This window comes from Pteropus medius, unplaced genomic scaffold (genome assembly GCF_902729225.1).
Source record: "Pteropus medius unplaced genomic scaffold, Ma_sr-lr_union100, whole genome shotgun sequence".
Classification (NCBI taxonomy): Eukaryota; Metazoa; Chordata; class Mammalia; order Chiroptera; family Pteropodidae; genus Pteropus; species Pteropus medius.
Genome location: NW_024354500.1, coordinates 2,212,413 through 2,231,112, shown reverse-complemented (window position 1 = coordinate 2,231,112; position 18,700 = coordinate 2,212,413). Strand labels below are relative to the sequence as shown.

Sequence of the window (18,700 nt, the reverse complement as noted above, 5' to 3'; positions counted from 1 at the left end):
GAATCCATTTTATAAAGTCCCGAAAGTCTTCATTTCTTTATGCTTATACATTTACTATATCTTTAGCTGAGAAAAATTAAAATTTGATTTGTGTTCTTTTTCCATTCCATTCCATTCTCCCCCAAAAGACTCAAGTAGTTGAAATATGGCTGCATCTAGGAAGAGGCGAATTCTGAAGAGAAATAGGATAAGCCATAATCATGCTGGTTTTGAAGGGCTCATTATCACCATGAAGTTAATTTAAGAAGCAACTGTGCCAAGAGCAAAACTGTGAAATACAGCTAGATTTTTTGAATAAACAAGCTACATGTTTGAAGATGTTAGGAAAACCAATATGTTTCACAGTTTTTAGCATATAAGATGTTTTTTTCTTTATATGGCTAAGGTGAGGGGAAACTGATATTTTAGAAATACTAATTTTTGCTGTCTAATTATAATTATAGTAATATAATTTTACTGTTTTTGTTTGTCCTGATCTTTTATTCTCAGAGAATATTATTATACTGTTTAAGGAAGAATTAAAACAGCTATAAAACATATAAGGGGGAAAAACTCCCTCCAACCAGACCATCCCACTCTTTCAGGCCATTAAGCTGCCCAAAGGGATTAGATTGCTTTTGCATTTGAGAGATAAAGAAGGTAAATAGACCAATTCAACTGTGGTCAAGACCCTTCTCTCCTTAGTATCAGGGAAATGGGCTATTGTGGTAAATCGAACAGTCTCATTAACTGAGATTTACTACCCATTCTATGTGTGAGATAGAACCAAAATGCAATAAAGGATAATGACCATTAACACTAATTTGAGCAAAATGTCATCTGTGCTGATTCGGAAGTTAGTGCAAATCTCTGTAATGCCTCATGGCCATTGTAAACATCACTACTTCTATAACACTGGGCATATAAAAGATGTAGGGGATCAGGCTAAATATGCTGCAGTCATTGCAAGTTGCTCTTTTCAGTGCTTGTTTAAATATGTTTATTTACTTTTATTTAACTCTGTCATAAAAGATAAGGGTTGAATGTACCCACTCCAATTACTTCACATGTAAAATCATTTGGATTTCTAATAAAATGGTAATTCACAATACATCTTGCCCATATCCACACAACTCCAAAGCTATGCATAGTTTCCAGGTAAAAAAGACCATATTTCACCAAGTTTTAAGTGCTTAAAAAAGTCTATCAGCTGTCGTTCTACTTAGCTTTGAAGATGTAGTAGGAATTCCGTTGGTCGACTTCTTGGCATAATGCACCAACCTAAAACTGGTTGTAACTCACCGTGTGACTGCATGACAGCTAACATGATTCAGGGAAACAATTCACGTACTGTGATTTTAGGACTCAATTCGTGTCATTTCTATGTGAAATACAGGAACAATGACACATTATAAATCCTCAGCTCTCTCTGTGGTAGGCATTTAAAGTGGATTGTATTCTTACAAACTGGGTTTTCAATTAGAAAGATTTGTGGTGGTGGCAGCACATTATCAGCCAAGAGTAAGCCGTGACAACCGTAAATCTCAGCCTGGACAAGGCTCTCTCAAAGGCAAAATAGTCTGAACCAAGGAAGAGTCTGCGCAGTGCTTTTATGTTTCTAGGCAGAACCTTATCTCATGCTTTGGCAGAATGTTGTGGCATGACAGAGGACATGACCATATGTTCTTAATTTTTCCAAATGAACTAATTTCTATTTAGCTTATGGTAGATACTCTTTAACTTTAACTATGTTTTAGATCCCAGAAAATTTTTTCTTAAGTCAAATAAATTATTTTTGTTTACAACAACGTAAAACAGCTGGGTATCATCTGCAGCTGACTTTTTGAAGAGCTTGTCAGTTCGTTCATCTATTTATTGACCTCTGTTTATTGCATGCAGGCAATGCTAGTGTCTAGGATCTCCTAAGTGAATGAGGAAGATATGAAGCCCACTTTCATGAAGCTTAGTTTGCCTTTTCAAGAAGTTTGACCTCATCACCTCTTTTGCTACCACAGGAGGATTTGTCTTTCCCCATGGGCTCTAGCAGGTTTCTAGACATTGTTTCATGAGCTTGGGCAGCCTCGGCAACTGGTGTTTCACTGTGTCAGATGCCTGGGTTCTTCTTTACTTTGATGGAATGCTGTCAGGCTTTTCCTAATTGAGGTGCCTTGTAAGTTTATTGAACCCAAGATATTGACCTTGATTTCATAGTAACCTTTTTTTTAAATTAACCAATTTTCTAATTTTTAAAAATTATGATGTGTTAAATGTGTAACATTAAATTTCTAAAACCATATGTTATGCTATCGGAATGGAAGTTATGTGTTTATTGAAATGGTGGTGATTTTTTTTTTTTATGATAGAGTCTTTCCTTAAAGTAGGGTATGGGAGCATGTGGCGAAAACGAAGTCCTGCAGCCAGTCATAGGGATTTTGAATAGGATCGTCATCAGGAAAGTATTTGAAAGGAATGGATTTGGGCAGAGGGTGGGGGGAAGAGACTATTTCTTAGCTTTCATTCCAATTGGGAGCAAAGAGAAACATAAGAGAGTAGGACAGTGTCAATTAGAATAACAGTTTCTATTTACTAAGCACTTGCTGTGTGCCAGGTATTATGCTTGACTTATGCATCATTGTATCTAAACATCAAGACAACCTTGTGAGATTAGTATGATTCTCATTTTACAGATAAGGGGCCTGAGCTTCAGAGAAGTTAACGAATTAGCCAAGGTCCCATGTTCAAGGTAAATTGCCCACATGACCAGTAAGTTATAGAGCTAGGATTTGAATCAGGTGTGTCTTCTTGCACAGTCCCAAGCATTAAAAATAAAACAAAGTTTTCAAAACGAAATTGTTAGAAATACACAGGTAACTCATGTCCATTGTAATGATCGAAATAATACTATGTAAATGGAGCAAAATTAATAGTCTTTTTCTTCCCTCTTCAGTCATACCATATAATATAACCACAGTATCCAATTTGGTGTTCCTTTAGGGCTTATAAAAAATGTTCAAATATATATCTACATTATTTAAGGGGTTGGGTTCTCCCCAGTTCTACCTAGCCAAGCTTCAAGCTCAGTAGCTCACAACCCTCTTGCTTGTAGATGCCTGTTCTGTGCCAATTGCCTTGGTTGCTTTTGAAAGACATCTAGGAAAGCAGGTTCGAAAAACTCCCTTGGCAGCTTGTTCTGTTATTTAACTTTTTCCATTTCATTAACCCAGATAATTCTTCCGCAGTTTGAGTCATTTCTGTCTTGCTCTGCATATGGGGTTGATGGAGAGCAGCTGGTCACCACATCAGGTGCAACTGCAACTTGGAAGATCTGAAGGAAGAAATTAGTGTAGGGAATATTAAAAACTGAAATACTCAATATAATAAAAAAGAGACATTGAAAACAACTGAAATTTGTTCTTTTAAAAGTGGCTATAGGAAGTCTAGAGAAAAATTCAGAAGTATTCAAATTGAAAGACTTTTTCGTTATGACTTGTGCTTTTAATTTTAAATTTTCAGATCTACAGATACGTAAGCAGAATCCATTTACCATTAAAGTCAATTTCTTATGAGCATTTTTTTTTATGTATAGCCACACTTGATTTCAAAAACAAAAAAAAAAACCCAAAACCAAGTCTCGAAACTGGTACTTTAAAGTATCAATCCTTTTAACAAGAGAATTCATAAAAGAAACTTCATTCTATTTTATCATTATCACAAAATAGAAATTTCAAGCTTGCCCCTAACCACTATGCTTCACCAAACCAAGGATTATGTGACTTCGAATCCAGTGTTCCTAACCTACCACATAGTACCTTAACTTCCAGTGGTAGTAGTGGGAAGCCAGATCAACTCACTCACTAACCAGGTTCCCAGGTTACCAAATTGACTATTCGCCTTTAACAGCTTCTAAAGGATAGATTTGGCTTAGATTTTAAAAGGTTAGATTTTGTTTATTCATGATAAAATAAATTTCTGAAAGTTAAATATATTCTTAATTTAACATGTATAGAATTGTGAGGATCAAATATAAATTTATCAAAATGAAAAATTGCTAAAAGATGAATATTAATATATTAGCAAAACAAAATAGCATATTTTAATATTAAAAAGATTTCATGTAAACTGAAATATTAAATATTACTGCATGGAACAGTGAGGTGTGTTGGTGGTGGTGGTGCTTGGTTTTTTGTTTTATTTCTCTGAAGTTAGCCCAACTCCAAAATCTCAAGGGATAGTTCCCTCAAGTCTTTTCTTACTTCTGACACCAATTGAAAATTTGAGGGGATTCCTAAAACTTCTCTCATGTTCAGTAATTCGCTATACAGAGTTACAGAACTCAGTGAAAGCTGTTGTATGTCTTATTAGAGAGAAAGGATGCAAATTAGAACCAACTGAGAGAGGAGACACAGTGCAGAGTGCAGAGTGCAGAAGGAGACCGCATGTGAAGCTTCTGGTCATCCTCACCCATGGACTCATTGCATTACCCCCTCTGGGCCATGCTGTGTGACAGTATGCACAGAGGACTGGCAACCAGAGAAGCTTGCCCAGGCTTCTGGTATCCAGAGTTTTTACTGGGGCTCAATCACAGACACCCTGTGTGGCTGATGTTTGTCTTCAGCCTCTCCTGGAGGTCAGGTTAATACCATTAGTTTCTAGTTCCTCTGGAGGTCAGAACTGAAATGGCATGGCTCCAGACCCCCATCATAAATCATGTTGCTAGACTATCAGTGGTAAAGGCCTCTGGACACACAAAGACACTTTGATCAGGCAGGATATTCCAGGGGCCTAGAGATCGCCTTCCAGAAGCCCAGGGCAAAGGCAGAATAAGGTTAATTCTTCAATACACAGACATATACAATCTAAATAATATATTTCATCATCAGTAACACAAAATTGAATGTTCTCTTTATACCTTTTAAGTCAAAGTTGTTATAAGTGTATAAATTAGTGTGGGCTGTTTTCGTTGCAGGAAGGTTAAACCCATGCATTTGTTTAATTTAGCAAGTTTTTACTTTTTAATTTTCAAGTTTCCATTTGACATACTGTCATTCAGTGGAAGAACTGATTTTCAGTAAGTTGGCCATTTGGAGAATTGGTATGGGGGCAAATTGATTTTCACTGAATAACTTAGATAATGGTTCTCAAATTCAAGTGAGCATCAGAGTCACCTGGTGACCCATTACAACAACACAGATTGCTGGGCCCCACTCTAAGTTTTTGATTCAATAGGTCTGACTTGGGCACCAAGAATCTGTAACAATTTCCTGGGTGATATTGCCAATCCAGGGGCCACATTTTAAAAACCACTGGAATAGAGTATTGTGATATGTGGCAGATGAGAGAAATGAGGTGTGTCAGTGAGGTGGAGCAGGAAAAAAGAAGAGAAGTTGGGAGACAAGGTTGCTACTTTCCATGTCCTACTGGCATGACTGGGAATGCCACACGTTTCGTGATAGCTTTGAGACGTCAGGATCAATCAAGAGCAAGTTCAGTGAGTGAGCCTAAACACAATCACTGCAGAGAACGGCTGTGGTAGATTGAGACTCTGCGTGTGAGGTGTGCAGTGCTGTTTGTGTGTTACACAGCAAAGTGATTTGCAGTGACTTCTATGAATGAAGCTTTGTAGAAGCGTTTCAGAAACCAAAGTCAATCTTTAACTTGTAAATGTTTTTCTTTTCTAGTTTCTCTAGAACTTTGTCCTGTTCCCTTGCTTTTTAAGTCCCATAACTCTCTTTTTTCATTTCTTTCCCACCTCAGGCAATGTTCAGTCTTTGTATGGTGGAAAGTGGAGCTGATGAGGTGAATTTACATGGTGTGACAAGCCTTGGCTTAAAGCAGGCTCTGGAGTTTGCATACACGGGACAGGTACGATACAAAATGCCATCCGAGAAGCTGAGCATTTTTAACTGTACCTAACCAGAGGAGATTTTCCTTGAAGTATGAGATTTAGTTATTTATCTTGTTATTCATTTTGATGTTAAAAAAAATGTTGCGCAGCTACTTAATTTTATAACTAAAATGATGGAAAGGTAAGTAAAGCAGTATGATTTTAAATATGACCCAGGGAATGAAGTATTTTAATCTTAGCTCAGTGGTTTGCTGGTGTAATTTTAATATATTCTAAAGAACTGTTACACGGGAAAGAGTTTGCAAGATAACTTGAATTCTCATTGTTATCACCGGAGTTCAGTGACTCAATCTGGGCTTTATTGGCTTAAAAACAAAACCAAAAAAATATATATTAAAGGCTATGGTTGGCATCTTGGCACCTTGTCCTCCACACATATCTCAGAGTCAGGGTGTCAAGTAATAGATTAGAATGTTATAGTTTAAAAGCCGAAATTGTTCATCACTAAAATTGTTGTAGGATTTACAGGGATCTCCAGAGAACATCCATTTTTCTTTTTTCTTTTTTTTAATGAAAGCATAATAATGACAACTAATAGAATCCAAGAGCCATATCAGTGTACAGCTGTTAGAGCTAATCAAAACAAAACTACATAAAGACAATATAAATCCATATCTTTGTGGTTCCTAACTAGTTTTATATTAGTGAAAAAATTGTTAGAGCACACAAAACCTTTCCTTTATAAATTATTTTTAGTTGAGATATAATTGACATGTATAACATTGTATTAGTTTTAGGTGTACAACATAAAGATTTGATATATGTCTGCTGCAAAATGATTACTATAATAAGTTAATTAACATCCATCACCACACAGTTATAATTTTTTTCCTTCTGATGAGAACTTTTAATTCTCTCTTAACGTCTTTCAAATACACAATACAATATTGTTAACTATAGTCACTATGATGTATATTACATTCCCACGACTTATTTATATTATAACTGAGAGTTTGTACCTATGACCCACTTCACGCATTTCCCACCCCCATTTTAATTTGAGAACCACTCAGCTAAATCGACGCAGATATGGGCCAGATGTTTATCCTCTTTTTATAAAGTTTTGTTCTTTAATTCTATTTTGTCCAATTTATGTTCAGTGCCTTATACGCTAAAATCAGGGCCTCTTCTCTTGACAGGCTCACACCCTGGTGGGGGAAAGAGGAATATATATATATAATTATACATTATCACTGTGATGGGAGGTATAGTAGAAACAATACAAGGCAGTGGGGACAAAAAAGAGGTTGTGGTCAACTGGGCCATCAGTGTAAATCTTCACAGAGAAGGTGGTATTTGTTGAATGTTGGGAGTTCACTCTTCTACTAAATTTTCTTCTTTACAGATTTATTAAAATGTATGATATTGCCCATTCTCTTTTCTAGAGCTAGTACAGTTCAAGATATGTTTCATAGACTAATTGAGGCAAGTCTGGCAGCTGAAATGAAAATAGAAGGTAGGAAAGGAAACAAAATTATCCATCAATAAGCAGGTACAAAGAGGAATAGAAAGGAGATGGGTAACAGATTTATTGTCAGCCCAGCCAGATATCTTAAGGCAGATGGTCATTGTTCATAGAGTTGCCAAAAGATATTTCTAGAGAGGTGAGTAAATAATGTGTTGTAAGCTTTTTGGTTTACAGATACAAAGAAAAATACCAGTTGTAACCGGCTGTGTATATTTCTCTCTTCACACCTGAATTACAGTCACACCTGCATTTGTCCATCTCTAAAGTATGATTGATAACTCATGGCTCACACTTCACTGGCGTGCAATGAGGATGAAATAGCAAATATTGTTTCTTTGATACAGCTACCCAAGTAAATAGTTTCTGTACTTAGCTTCATTAACAACTAAATGTTTTAAGCTCAGAGGCTATGAGCTGCAGATCACATTTAAAACATTAGTAAACAAAAGAGCACAAAAATTGCTGTGAAGGCTGAAGTATAACACTCGTGTGGATATAAGTGGCTGCCTTATTGTTTGCCTTGATTATCTTGTGGCTTCTTTCACAATATATATAAACTTAATCTGTGGCACAAAGGTCTATGAAACATGCACTGAAAATAGCATAAGGGAAGCCAACTTTTTGAAGGGTGAAAAAAATTGCTTGGCAACGGGAAAGAAGTTTGCAGAAGGGCAGCCATATCCCATTGCCTAAGAGTCATATGCTCATGTTCCACTTTTATGAGGAGAAAGCCAATTGAGAAAATATGTATAGGTATCTGATATAAGTGTTAAAAAAATAAAAGCAAGCCCTAGAGCCAGACCTGGAATTACAGTTATTCTGCCTAGTGACCAGTTGCATCCACAGAGGGGTTACAAGCCTGCAGCACATAGCAATAACTCAGCTGTTCAGATGGTGTGCTGAGAGAGCAGGAAGTGTGCTGACATTTCATGGAGCACCTACTGCAAGAGCCAGGGCACTTCCCTAAGGCACTTTATATGTGCTGTTTAATCTAATTTTCTAGGCATTTTTGAGGAACGCAGTGATCCCACCGTAAGGATGACAAGCCCAGGAAGGTGCAATGAATAACTAAGATCATTCTCCTGGTCTGTATTGACTTAGGGAGTCAAGCCCAGTCCTTTTCATTTCAAATTCATTGTTCTTTCTTAATGTCCTATGTTATTAAGAAAAAGTTAAGTCATATTTTTATGCTTTATTGAAAGAGGCAAGGAAATGTTTGGACATTTTAGAGTGAACACTCTTGATGGTTCTCTCAACTTGGGTGCCTTTCAAACACTCAGTTCATAAGATCTCTGAGTTGCTGCTCTTGTACTCTATATGCGATTATTTTATGCTGCAGAGTGGAAATCAATATAGTGTCTCTTGGAAAACATCCACGGCAGTTTGGTTTCTTAAACACTAAAATGACTTTATAATAAATCTGTTTTCCCTTTAAGAGATAGATGAATATAGATGATGGCAAAAAGTGAAATTGTAATATACTTAAGAAATTAAAAAAACTGCTTTCGCTTACTAAGAAATTGACATTAACATTAAGCAAAGAGTTTGGAATAGTGAACGAACTCATAGTTCTTCAACTTCTTAATTATTATTTACTATTGTGGACATTCACTGCTATGTAGTTTTTAGCTATATAGATTTGTAAAAATCTGTGTTAACATCGAATTTATCTACCTATAGTTTCTAGTGACAACTAATTATACCTTTAGTCAGTTGTAGTAAGCATAGTATAAAATGTCGGTATTTTAAGTGTCTGAAAATTGTTGCTGTCTTGGGAGAGAAATTGGAAGTACAGAGTGGGTGTGATGAATGAATGCCGCTAAGTATAACAAGATGTGAGTGTGTGTTCCTCCTACACACTGCTCTATAACCTAGCCTTCTTAAAATTGGTCACAGATTTCATCCAGGAAATTTTAAAGAAAAAGGAGACTTTCCACCTAAAGCTAATACACCCTCTGAAAGTGCATGCACTCTTCTTATATATAATAAGGAGGGTACACAGGGTGAGCAAGCACACACTTTGCCTTTGTGCTAATAAGACACGTGCCCTTCCTGTGGGCACAACCTGCTTGAGACACAGCTTGAGCAGAACTCAGGATGCATGGCGGCTTCTGTGGGTGCCCTTGCACAGCCATACGGAACAGAACCAGCCATGGAGGGCAAAGAAGCCAGGCTGCTCTGCAGGCCCTGTTCCAGGCTGGTGCTGGAAGCTAGGTCGGAAGCAAACGGTGTGATGTAAACTGTCACTGGGCAGATCTGCCTTGGGGAAGAAAGGACAACGTGAACCCAAAAACCCCCACAAACTACCACTTACTCTGGTAGGTAAGAGGTCTCTGTTATCCTGGACTCCTTCAATCTCACTTTCCAACTCTGGCCAGGAATTCATTCGTGTTGCAGACCAGCCCTGAGTAGAAAAGATATGAGGAAGAAGCGGGAAGAGAAGATGCTGATGGAGACGTTGCCTGGGAGAAGAAATCTTGGTCCAAACTAGACAAGACATCAGCCACCCAGGAGCAAGCAGGTGTTGCTAAGAAAGCCCAGCCAGACAGTGAGGAGCAGTTAACACTGAGACCTTTTTATAAAGAGAAGAGTGCTGCTCAGAAGATGAATGACTTCCAACCCCAGAGGTCTTGGAATAAGCCTCTAGGAATTAGAGTTACTCAGGACCAAAAATGGAAGCAAATAGGACTGAGAACCACAATAAAGGTTACTGTTTAGCACTCTGGCTGTGATGATATCAAGGAACATAAGACTGTATGCCAATTACTGTGCTAAACACCTTCCGTATTACACCTGGTTAACTTTCTCTCACTCTCCAGAGGACTGTCCTGGTCTGTCCTTGTAGCCTGATGGAGAGATTCCAGAAACCCAGTGGAGAGAGAAACTATGCACCAAATGATGGTGATATTTGTAGTCCTCTTTAAAATTTCCCACCTCCAGGTACTGTTAATTTGTCAGCCATAATCAGCTGTGTCATATCCGGGCAACTAAAGAAGAAGGATTCTTTGGTGTCTGTGTTCCCTTGCTTTTCTCTTCGTTATCCAGCAACACCAGCCCTTGACTCCTCAACATCGTGGAAGAACCCATCTCTGTGGGGAGACCCATCCTAATTACCTTTCCCTATTCCAGAGAATGCTTCAGTACATTCTTCACAGGGATATTTTGTGTTACCATTAATAATACTATTTTGAAGTCTTTGGAAGTCTAGACAAGTTTGATACTCTGTTAAGTGAAAAAATAAAGAAACTTTTTAGCTATAATTTTAGTTATGTAAAAGTACTCCTGCAATCAAATTGAAAACTGAGGGAAGCTGTCTGTTAATTTCCATGCTCTTACATAGTGAAGTTTTTCTTCCTGATTCTCTTTTGATTCCCTAGTATGTTCACCTGATTTTTTAAAATCTAACCCTGATAAGGCATACACTGTGGCACTGCATTTCGATGATCATTGAAACTGTATTTATTCTCTAAGCAGAATACTTTTCTCTGGAGACCTGAGTGTCAGGCCCAACAGCAGAATGACAGGAATCTTAATTAGAACTGCTTTCCCATGGACCATGCCTTCAGGGATAGATGTGTCACTGTACATGGAAAAAGTCCCCATCGTATTTACTTATAAATATAACCTGGTTGAACTAAATGGTTGACATGGAACAAACCTGGGAGTTTTCTTAAATGCTTTTCTTGGGAGCAATGTTAAGACTATTCAGTGGTTTAAATATTTTAACTGTAGAGTCCTTTTTGTACCTACAGAAGGCAAAGAGGTACCTGCACTGTGCCCCAGGCAGTAGAGGGCACAATCTAAAATCAACATTCTAAGGAAGAACATTTTGAATTGTGCAGAAAGTGATCATATTTTCCTCACCTCAATTCTTGTAAGAGCTGTGCCAGAATTCATAACTGGATTGTTGACATGGAAAGTCTGAGAAGAGTGAAATGAAGGGAGGAAGTTTGAATTCCATCAGCGACTTTTTGCTTTCTTGGATCTTTGGAAACTCTACATCATTTGCCTTTGGGGAGATTTTCTCTTTTATCAGTGGATTACTGAAACGAACAAGCAAGCAGATGTGTCTGCTTACTGTTTTGGGGTGAAGATGTTACATGTTCCCATTCGTGGTTTCACAGAATGTGTTGATCAATTTGACAGACAAGAGCCATATGCCAAATGGAATTTTTATTGCTTCCCAAGATATCAAGTAAAATAATAAAGCCTCGACATGATTGGGTGGTCAAAAGTGGCAAAGACAGATTGGAGACCTGGTGGTTTATTGTGAAAAAATGAGAAGTGAGATTTTAGAAGTCCAGATTTAGACTGATCCCCTTCCGCCTCCCTCCCAGAAGCTTACCTTTCTCAACTGCAGACCCAAGGACAAGTTCACTGGGCCTAAAGCCTGTCTGTTCCTCAGGGAGGACAGTTGATTCAGACAAAGTGAAGTCATGTAGAGCAGGATCAGTTCTGACAGTCTCTTCTTCATGGAAGCTTGTTCTCCCTTTTTAAATGTGCGTGCTGTCTGGTCAGACTCCACTGAAGGTGTAGTTTATACTGCAGGAACTAGAAAGCCATTTGCTCAGCACTTCAGTGTCTAAAACATCTCTATGTGAGAAAGTGTAGCTATGGCCACACTTCTGAGATCAGCTTTCCAATTTAGTAATAAATTTGATATTTCAACTTAAAAAAAAATTTCCTGGATTTTCTCTAATAATTTGTAAGGCTTTCAGGCAGGTCCAGAAATGGCTTGAGAATGCAAATAGGGGTGTTTGACTTTGGCATTTATTGTGGTTAGGGAGTAGAGCTGGAGGGTTCCCCACAAGGGCAGGGGCTTGCACACTTTGAACTTCCCACCAGCACCAAGGGAGAGAGCACTCAGACTTCGTTGTACTTTTTCCCATTTTTGGAGCAAACAGGGAAGAGGGAATGGTGGGACTTGAAAGCTGTCAGGAGTCAAACATCGCAAATGGAGTCAGACTCTATTACATTAGGCTAGCGTTCTACTTGAGTAATAGTCACGTTTTAGGCAAAGAAATTTTCCTCTGGGACATTGTGAAACTGTTACTTAATGAAAACAAAATGTATTTGAACAATATACTTATAGCATTTATAATCTTTCTTGGCATCAATTCTGTGCCTAGGAACCCATCGTGGGCCAGGGTGCTTGAGTTCATGTGTACAAAATATCCACACCGATAGCACTATGAGGGGCTCTAGATAGCTGAGAGAATATTAAATGACAAGAGTGGGTGTGGCCCATCTGTCTTTTAACCTTATGTTCATTCTATGAAACTCCATTCAGATGAACTAGACTTGTTGTCCTTCTTTCTTCCACTCTCCTTCCAGCTCTCTTTACCTTCCACCTTCACCTACTGCCAGTATAGGGAATAGAAGGAGAAGTATTTCCTGTATGCTCTTGATAATGGTTTTATTGTCATAGTGGGGCAATAAACAACTGGTCCTTTTCTAGTTGACATTCTACTCCAAAGTAGAATCGGCTAATATCCAGCAACTCATACAGTAGGTCAGCCACTTAGTTAACTCAGACTGAAGTTTGCACTTGTGTGCACTTGTTTCTCTTGAATGTTTCAGCAGAGAGTTTCATTGCCAAACATTTTATATTTTATGGTGTCTATATGAAATTTTTCCTTTGCTGTGGTACGTGAGCCATTTGCTCAGTAACTGCTGTTTTGGAATATTTCTAATCAGAAATCATTACAGTTGTGTTCTTTCTTGATCATTGGAACTTCTGAGTGTTGGCTACACTCAGAATCATTCCCTAAGGAAATTCTGATCCTTCCTTTAGGTATTCCATCAAATCACCTCTGAGTTGAGGGAGGTTAATAGTTTATTTGGTTCAGAATCTTGATTAGCTCTTTAATTTGCATAAGATGTCAGCCTATTAATGTCTATTTAAAGTATATGAACTTTTCCCCTTATTCAGTAAAAAAGAATAATTGCATTCCAGCCTCAGTCTGTTTGCTGGACAGCTCTAAATAAAAGTTCATTTGGGAGAAATTATACACATAATGGATTCCCAGAAGATATACAGTCTATTCATCTGGCTTGATGGTTCTCAGCCTCATCTATCAGACCTTACTATAAAAAGGCCACCTCTACTATCCTGAAATGAAATTTTTAAATAATGTAACCTACCTATACAAATTACTCTAAACATCAGTAAGAATGCCTTAACCATATAAAAAGAATAAACAGAAGGTAAGGGTAGAATAAAAATAATTTGTATTTCAGTATGTACATGTTTAGGCAGAACTCTTCCAGAAGATATAATAAAATAGTCACCTGTCTCCACCTACAGATAGCATTGCCATGCCTGGGACAGCTGCAGACAGTGCAGACTCACACATCAATGTTTTGCTGGCAACTGAGATACCACAAAGGCATGCTCGAGGTGACATGATTTTCTAAAATAGTGAACAACTCTTAGCTAAGTTCCGTACAAAACAAAACATTAGTCTTCTCTTGATTTTTATTGTAGTAGTATTCTTGAAAAATTTAGTGTATCTTGACACATAAACACAAATTGTGTTTATATGTAAAACAGAGTTAGATTCTAGGCTTAGATTTGTATAAATTAAGTTTTTCACTTATGTGCATGTCCAGAAGGGCACTCAAATGTGCAGGATATAGGGTTGTTCTTTGTGGTTGTTGACCATCCTGTACATTGCATGACATCTAGCATCCCTAGCCACTGCTCAGTAAATGTCAATAGTGTCTCCCGTGCCGAGACACAAAAATACCTGCACAAATTTCCAAATTGCTCCCTAGAAAGTTATACTGCCATCATTAAGAACCACCGCTCAGCTATTCTAAATTTTATACCTGGATCAAGGTAGAAAGTCTGAATACAGAATTTCTGGGTTTTAAAGAATCTCTTTATTAACTTTTACTTTTTTATGCAATGCTCTATAAAATACATTTTCGAAAAGGCATTGAAAGTGTAGTCATTCAATGACACTTTTGATGTCTGCAGGAAAATTTCCATTAGATCTCAGAGCTTGGAGAAACTAGGATTTATTTTAGTGTTTTCTTCTTGTATTAGGTTACATTTCCTTTTAAGTTTTGATGCTAGGAAGCTTAGAGCCACATTTGTGGCCCACTTTTAATAGTTATGAAGATTTTATATATATATATATATCTCCTTTGCTGACATCGTATTTTTTTGTTTCCTATTTTCTCTTAGCTCAAGTTATTTATGTTCCTAATTTTTAAATGCTCGGGTTGATGCCTCAGATCCTTCTCAAAATGAGATACAGTATAAGTAAATCAATAAAGCGAATAGAGAGATTTGGGATCTCTGTCTGAAAGAGAAGAATCCCAGGGAGTACTATAATGTTATTTGTAGGCATGAATAATGGGTGCTATACCCCATTGGTTCTGCCTACAAAAATGAAATGTCTTCAAATCCCTAAGTTGTTCTATAATTAAGCCATTTCATTTGATTCCTAAAGTTTTTCCATCCCTAAAAATAGGGGACATGCAAATTCTGTAAAAAATAAATTACTGTTTTTCATCTTTGAAAATGAAAAAAAAATCACCTAAATGTTTATACAAACATAAATAAGAATAAAAGTGAAAATCAATAATCACCCAAATTCTCACTTACTTACACATTATATGTTATATTTCTGGGGTTTTTTTTCTGGCCTTTGCCCATATGCCAAAGTAATTTTATGTATATTGTGGTTAAAATTTACTTCATTTTCTGGAATTAGATAAAAGTACATTTACCCATAAATTCATAGTAAATAAATAATTCCACCTTATTGTAATCTATTTTTAAAAATTTGGATTGTTTTAAATAAATTCAGAGACCTGGAATTACTTGATCAAGAAGAAGAATGTATTTTTTGTGAATTGCCTTCTGAAAGAGTTTTGCAGTAGTTGCTGTTGGACAGTACATTTTTTAAACTTCTTTCCTTAAAATAGAATTCTTGAGCCCTCTGCTGGAAGCATTTAATATTTGTATGAAGTGCTAGCATATGGGAGTTTTACAATTCTAAATACAAGATTTTTTTCACAGAAACCTAATTGATAGCAAAAACATATGGTCTTTGTGGTTAATTTCAAGATAAAAAACATAACTGGCCAAATAGAACTTTTGAGAAGATTTACACTGCAAGTAGGTTCTGTTTGAGCAGAATAATGATGTAAACATTCAAATGAAGGACTAATTCAAATGCATTGGATGTCCTAAGTTAATTTGTGAACATAATATTTCCTTTATATATGTCATAAAAATCATCCATTAATAGTTTATTCTCAAGTTGAGACTCATTAATTCATCAAATACTTAATGAGCACCTACTATGCGTTAAGGACTTCCTAGAAGTTAGGGATGCATTTGATGAAAAAATGTGCAGTGAATGCTTTCTCAGAGTGAGTCAAACAGTGATTAGAAATGCCAGACCAACACACCATTGCATTTCTTGGAAATGGATTGCCAAAGGCCCAAATTATTTGTGTATGGAGCACAGTGAAGTACCTGAGGATGTTTGATGCTCTAAAAGTTACGCTAGTCCAGATAAGAGAATTAATAATTGTACCTTAGTAATTTATAGAGTACTACCTGAAAAATAATGGGTTAATTTGCATTTTACTTTGGAAGGAGAAAAAAAATAGCCATTTAATATGTGGTAATTGAATGAATATAGCTCCTAAAAAACGGATCATAGCTATGTAAATGTCAGGGTAGAAACAGTCTAGCACAGCCCAAAGAATGTAGCCAATGACCTTTGGCGGCACCAAACTTGATTCTAGCCTGTGGCAACTTTGGAAAATATGAGTTGAATCTCACTGTAAGTATCAACTCCACTGATTGTTGCTGGAAAGATTACTGCTTCACTTCAAATCTATGATCCCAAATCTCAGTTGGATACTCATTCTTGCCAGGCAATGCTAATTTGTTTCTGTAGTAAATTGTCTTTCCTCCCCTCATTTCTCTTCTCAAACCCGACCTCCCTTCTGTTACCCTACCTCCAGCAAACATGCCACGAGGGAAACTCACCTGCCCTGAGAAAATAGATGCAGACAGGAAGGTTATCTTTTCACTATCAAACCCAAACCTCACTGTTTCTGTGAACTTATTTTGTGTATTCCCATCCTTTATGGCGGAGGAGATTGAGCTCTGGCTTCTACTCCCTCTTACCCTGTCAGACATCATTCCCATAATCCTTGCTTTTGTCTTTCTTGTCATCAGTTTCTCCTTCTCTACTAGAACATTCCCACCAGCATGTAAACATGCTCTATTGCTTATCCTTCAAAATCCTGTTCTTGTTCTTAAATTCTCCTTCAGCTATCATTTATTTCTCTGCTTCTGTTCACAGCGGAACTCATAAAAAGAGTTGCATAAACATACTTGCTTCTATTCATTTTTCTATACACTTTTCCACTCATCAAGTCTGGAGACTTCCATCTTTAGCATTTCACAGAAATGTGTTCTTGACAGTCACAGATATTACTAAACCAATTAAACAATGTCATCATGACCTCTCAGCTTCATTTAGCACAGCCAGTCTGCCTCTCCATGGGAAGACTTTTCTTTCTTGGCTTTTGGGACACCACATTCTATGGGCATTTATTCGGTGCCCTTGCTCCTTTCCCCGTCATTCCTTTCCAGGTGTCTTTGCTTTCTCCTTTTCCCTCTATGGGCTCTGAATTCCTCTTGTGTTATGATTCTTCTATTTAGTCTAACTAGCTTCCTTGGGAGTGTCATCTAGACACACGCTATTTGATATAGTCTTATGCTGTTGATTTCCAGTCCCCACCTACACTCCAGGAAAGGGATCTGCAAACTTTTTCCATGAAGTGCCAGATAGTAGATAACTTAGGCTTTGCAGGCCATATAAAGCCCTGTCATAACTACTAAACTCTGCCGTTGTAGCATGGAAGCAGCCAGAGACAAATATGTAAATGAATAAGCATGGCTGTATTCCAGTAAAACTTCATTTATGGATACTGAATTTCACTTTGTTCATATATCACAACATATTACTCATCTTTTGGATTTCTCTCAACTACTAAAATAGTTAAAACTACACTTTGACATTAGCACCTAAAAAAATGAAATACTTAGGAATAAATCTAACAATTTATGAACAAGATCTGTCTGACAAATTATAAAACTCTGATAGAAAAAATCAAGGAAGAACTAAATAAATGGAGAAATATTCCACATTCTTGGATAGAAAGGTTCCATATTGTTAAGATGTCAGTTCTTCCCTGCTTGATCGCTGCAATCCTAATCATAATCCCAGTAAGTTATTTTGTGGATATCAGCAAACCGATTCTAAAGTTTATACGGAGAGGCAAGACCCAGAATAGCCAACACATTATTGAAGAAGAACAAAGTTAAAGGACTGACACTACCTGCCTTCAAGACTTATAAATTCACAGTAATCAAGACAGTGTGGTATTGTTGAAAAAGTACAGTGGATCAATGGGACAGAATAGAGAGCCTAGAAATAGGCCCATATAAGTTTTGTCAGCTGATCTTTGACAAAGTAACAAAAGCAGTATAATGGAGTAAAGATAGTCTTTTCAACAAATGGAACATCTGTTGAGACATCTGTCTAAAATGGAACAGTTGTTCAACTGGAACATGCAAAAAAAAAATTCGACAGAGACCTTATATCCTCTACAAGCAATTAACTCAAAATGATCATAGACCTAAATGTAAAATGCAAAACTATAAAACTCCTAGAAGATAACAGAGGAGAAAACCTTGATGACCTTGGGTATGGTGATGACATTTTAGATACAACACCAGAGGCATGATGCATGAAAGAAATAATTGATAAGATGGACTTTATTAAAATTAAAAACCGCTCTGCAAAATTCAGTGTCAGGAGAATGAAAATACAAGCCACAGACTGGAGAAAATATTTGCAAAAGACATCTCACAAAAGTAAACATATTATTACCATACAATCCTATAGTCACACTATTTGGTGTTTACCAAAACGAGTTGAAAACTTAATGTCCACAGAAAAACCTGCACATGAATATTTATAATAGCTTTATTCATAATTGCCATAACTTGGAAGTAACCAATATGTCCCTCAGATTTGAATGGATAGGCTGTGGTTCATCTAGACAACGAAATATTATTCATCACTAAAAAGTAATGAGCTATCAAGCCATGAAAAGACATAGAGTAAACTTATATGCATATTACTAAATGAAGGAAGCCAATCTGAAAAGTCTACATTGGATTTCGACTATATGAAATTCTGGAAAAGGCAAAATTAATGGAGACAGTAAGAAGATCAGTGTTTGCCAGGGCTTAGGGAGAGGAGGGTTGAATAGGCAGAGTACAGGATTTTTAGGGCAGTGAAAAT

The 18,700-nt window shown here is 37.0% G+C and overlaps 1 protein-coding gene across 10 annotated transcripts in view; it reads left to right on the top strand.

The window, feature by feature from the left end:
- Positions 1–18,700, top strand: part of KLHL32 (kelch like family member 32) — a 184,215-nt gene that overhangs the window by 65,152 nt on the left and 100,363 nt on the right. For all 10 annotated transcript variants that reach the window (XR_005650746.1, XR_005650747.1, XM_039853189.1 and 7 more), the window contains one exon: positions 5,734–5,841. Coding sequence is in view for 7 of the 10 variants with exons in the window: in XM_039853189.1 (XP_039709123.1) it covers positions 5,734–5,841 (108 nt within the window). In the remaining 3 variants the exon portion in view is untranslated. The remainder of the gene's footprint in view (positions 1–5,733; positions 5,842–18,700) is intronic.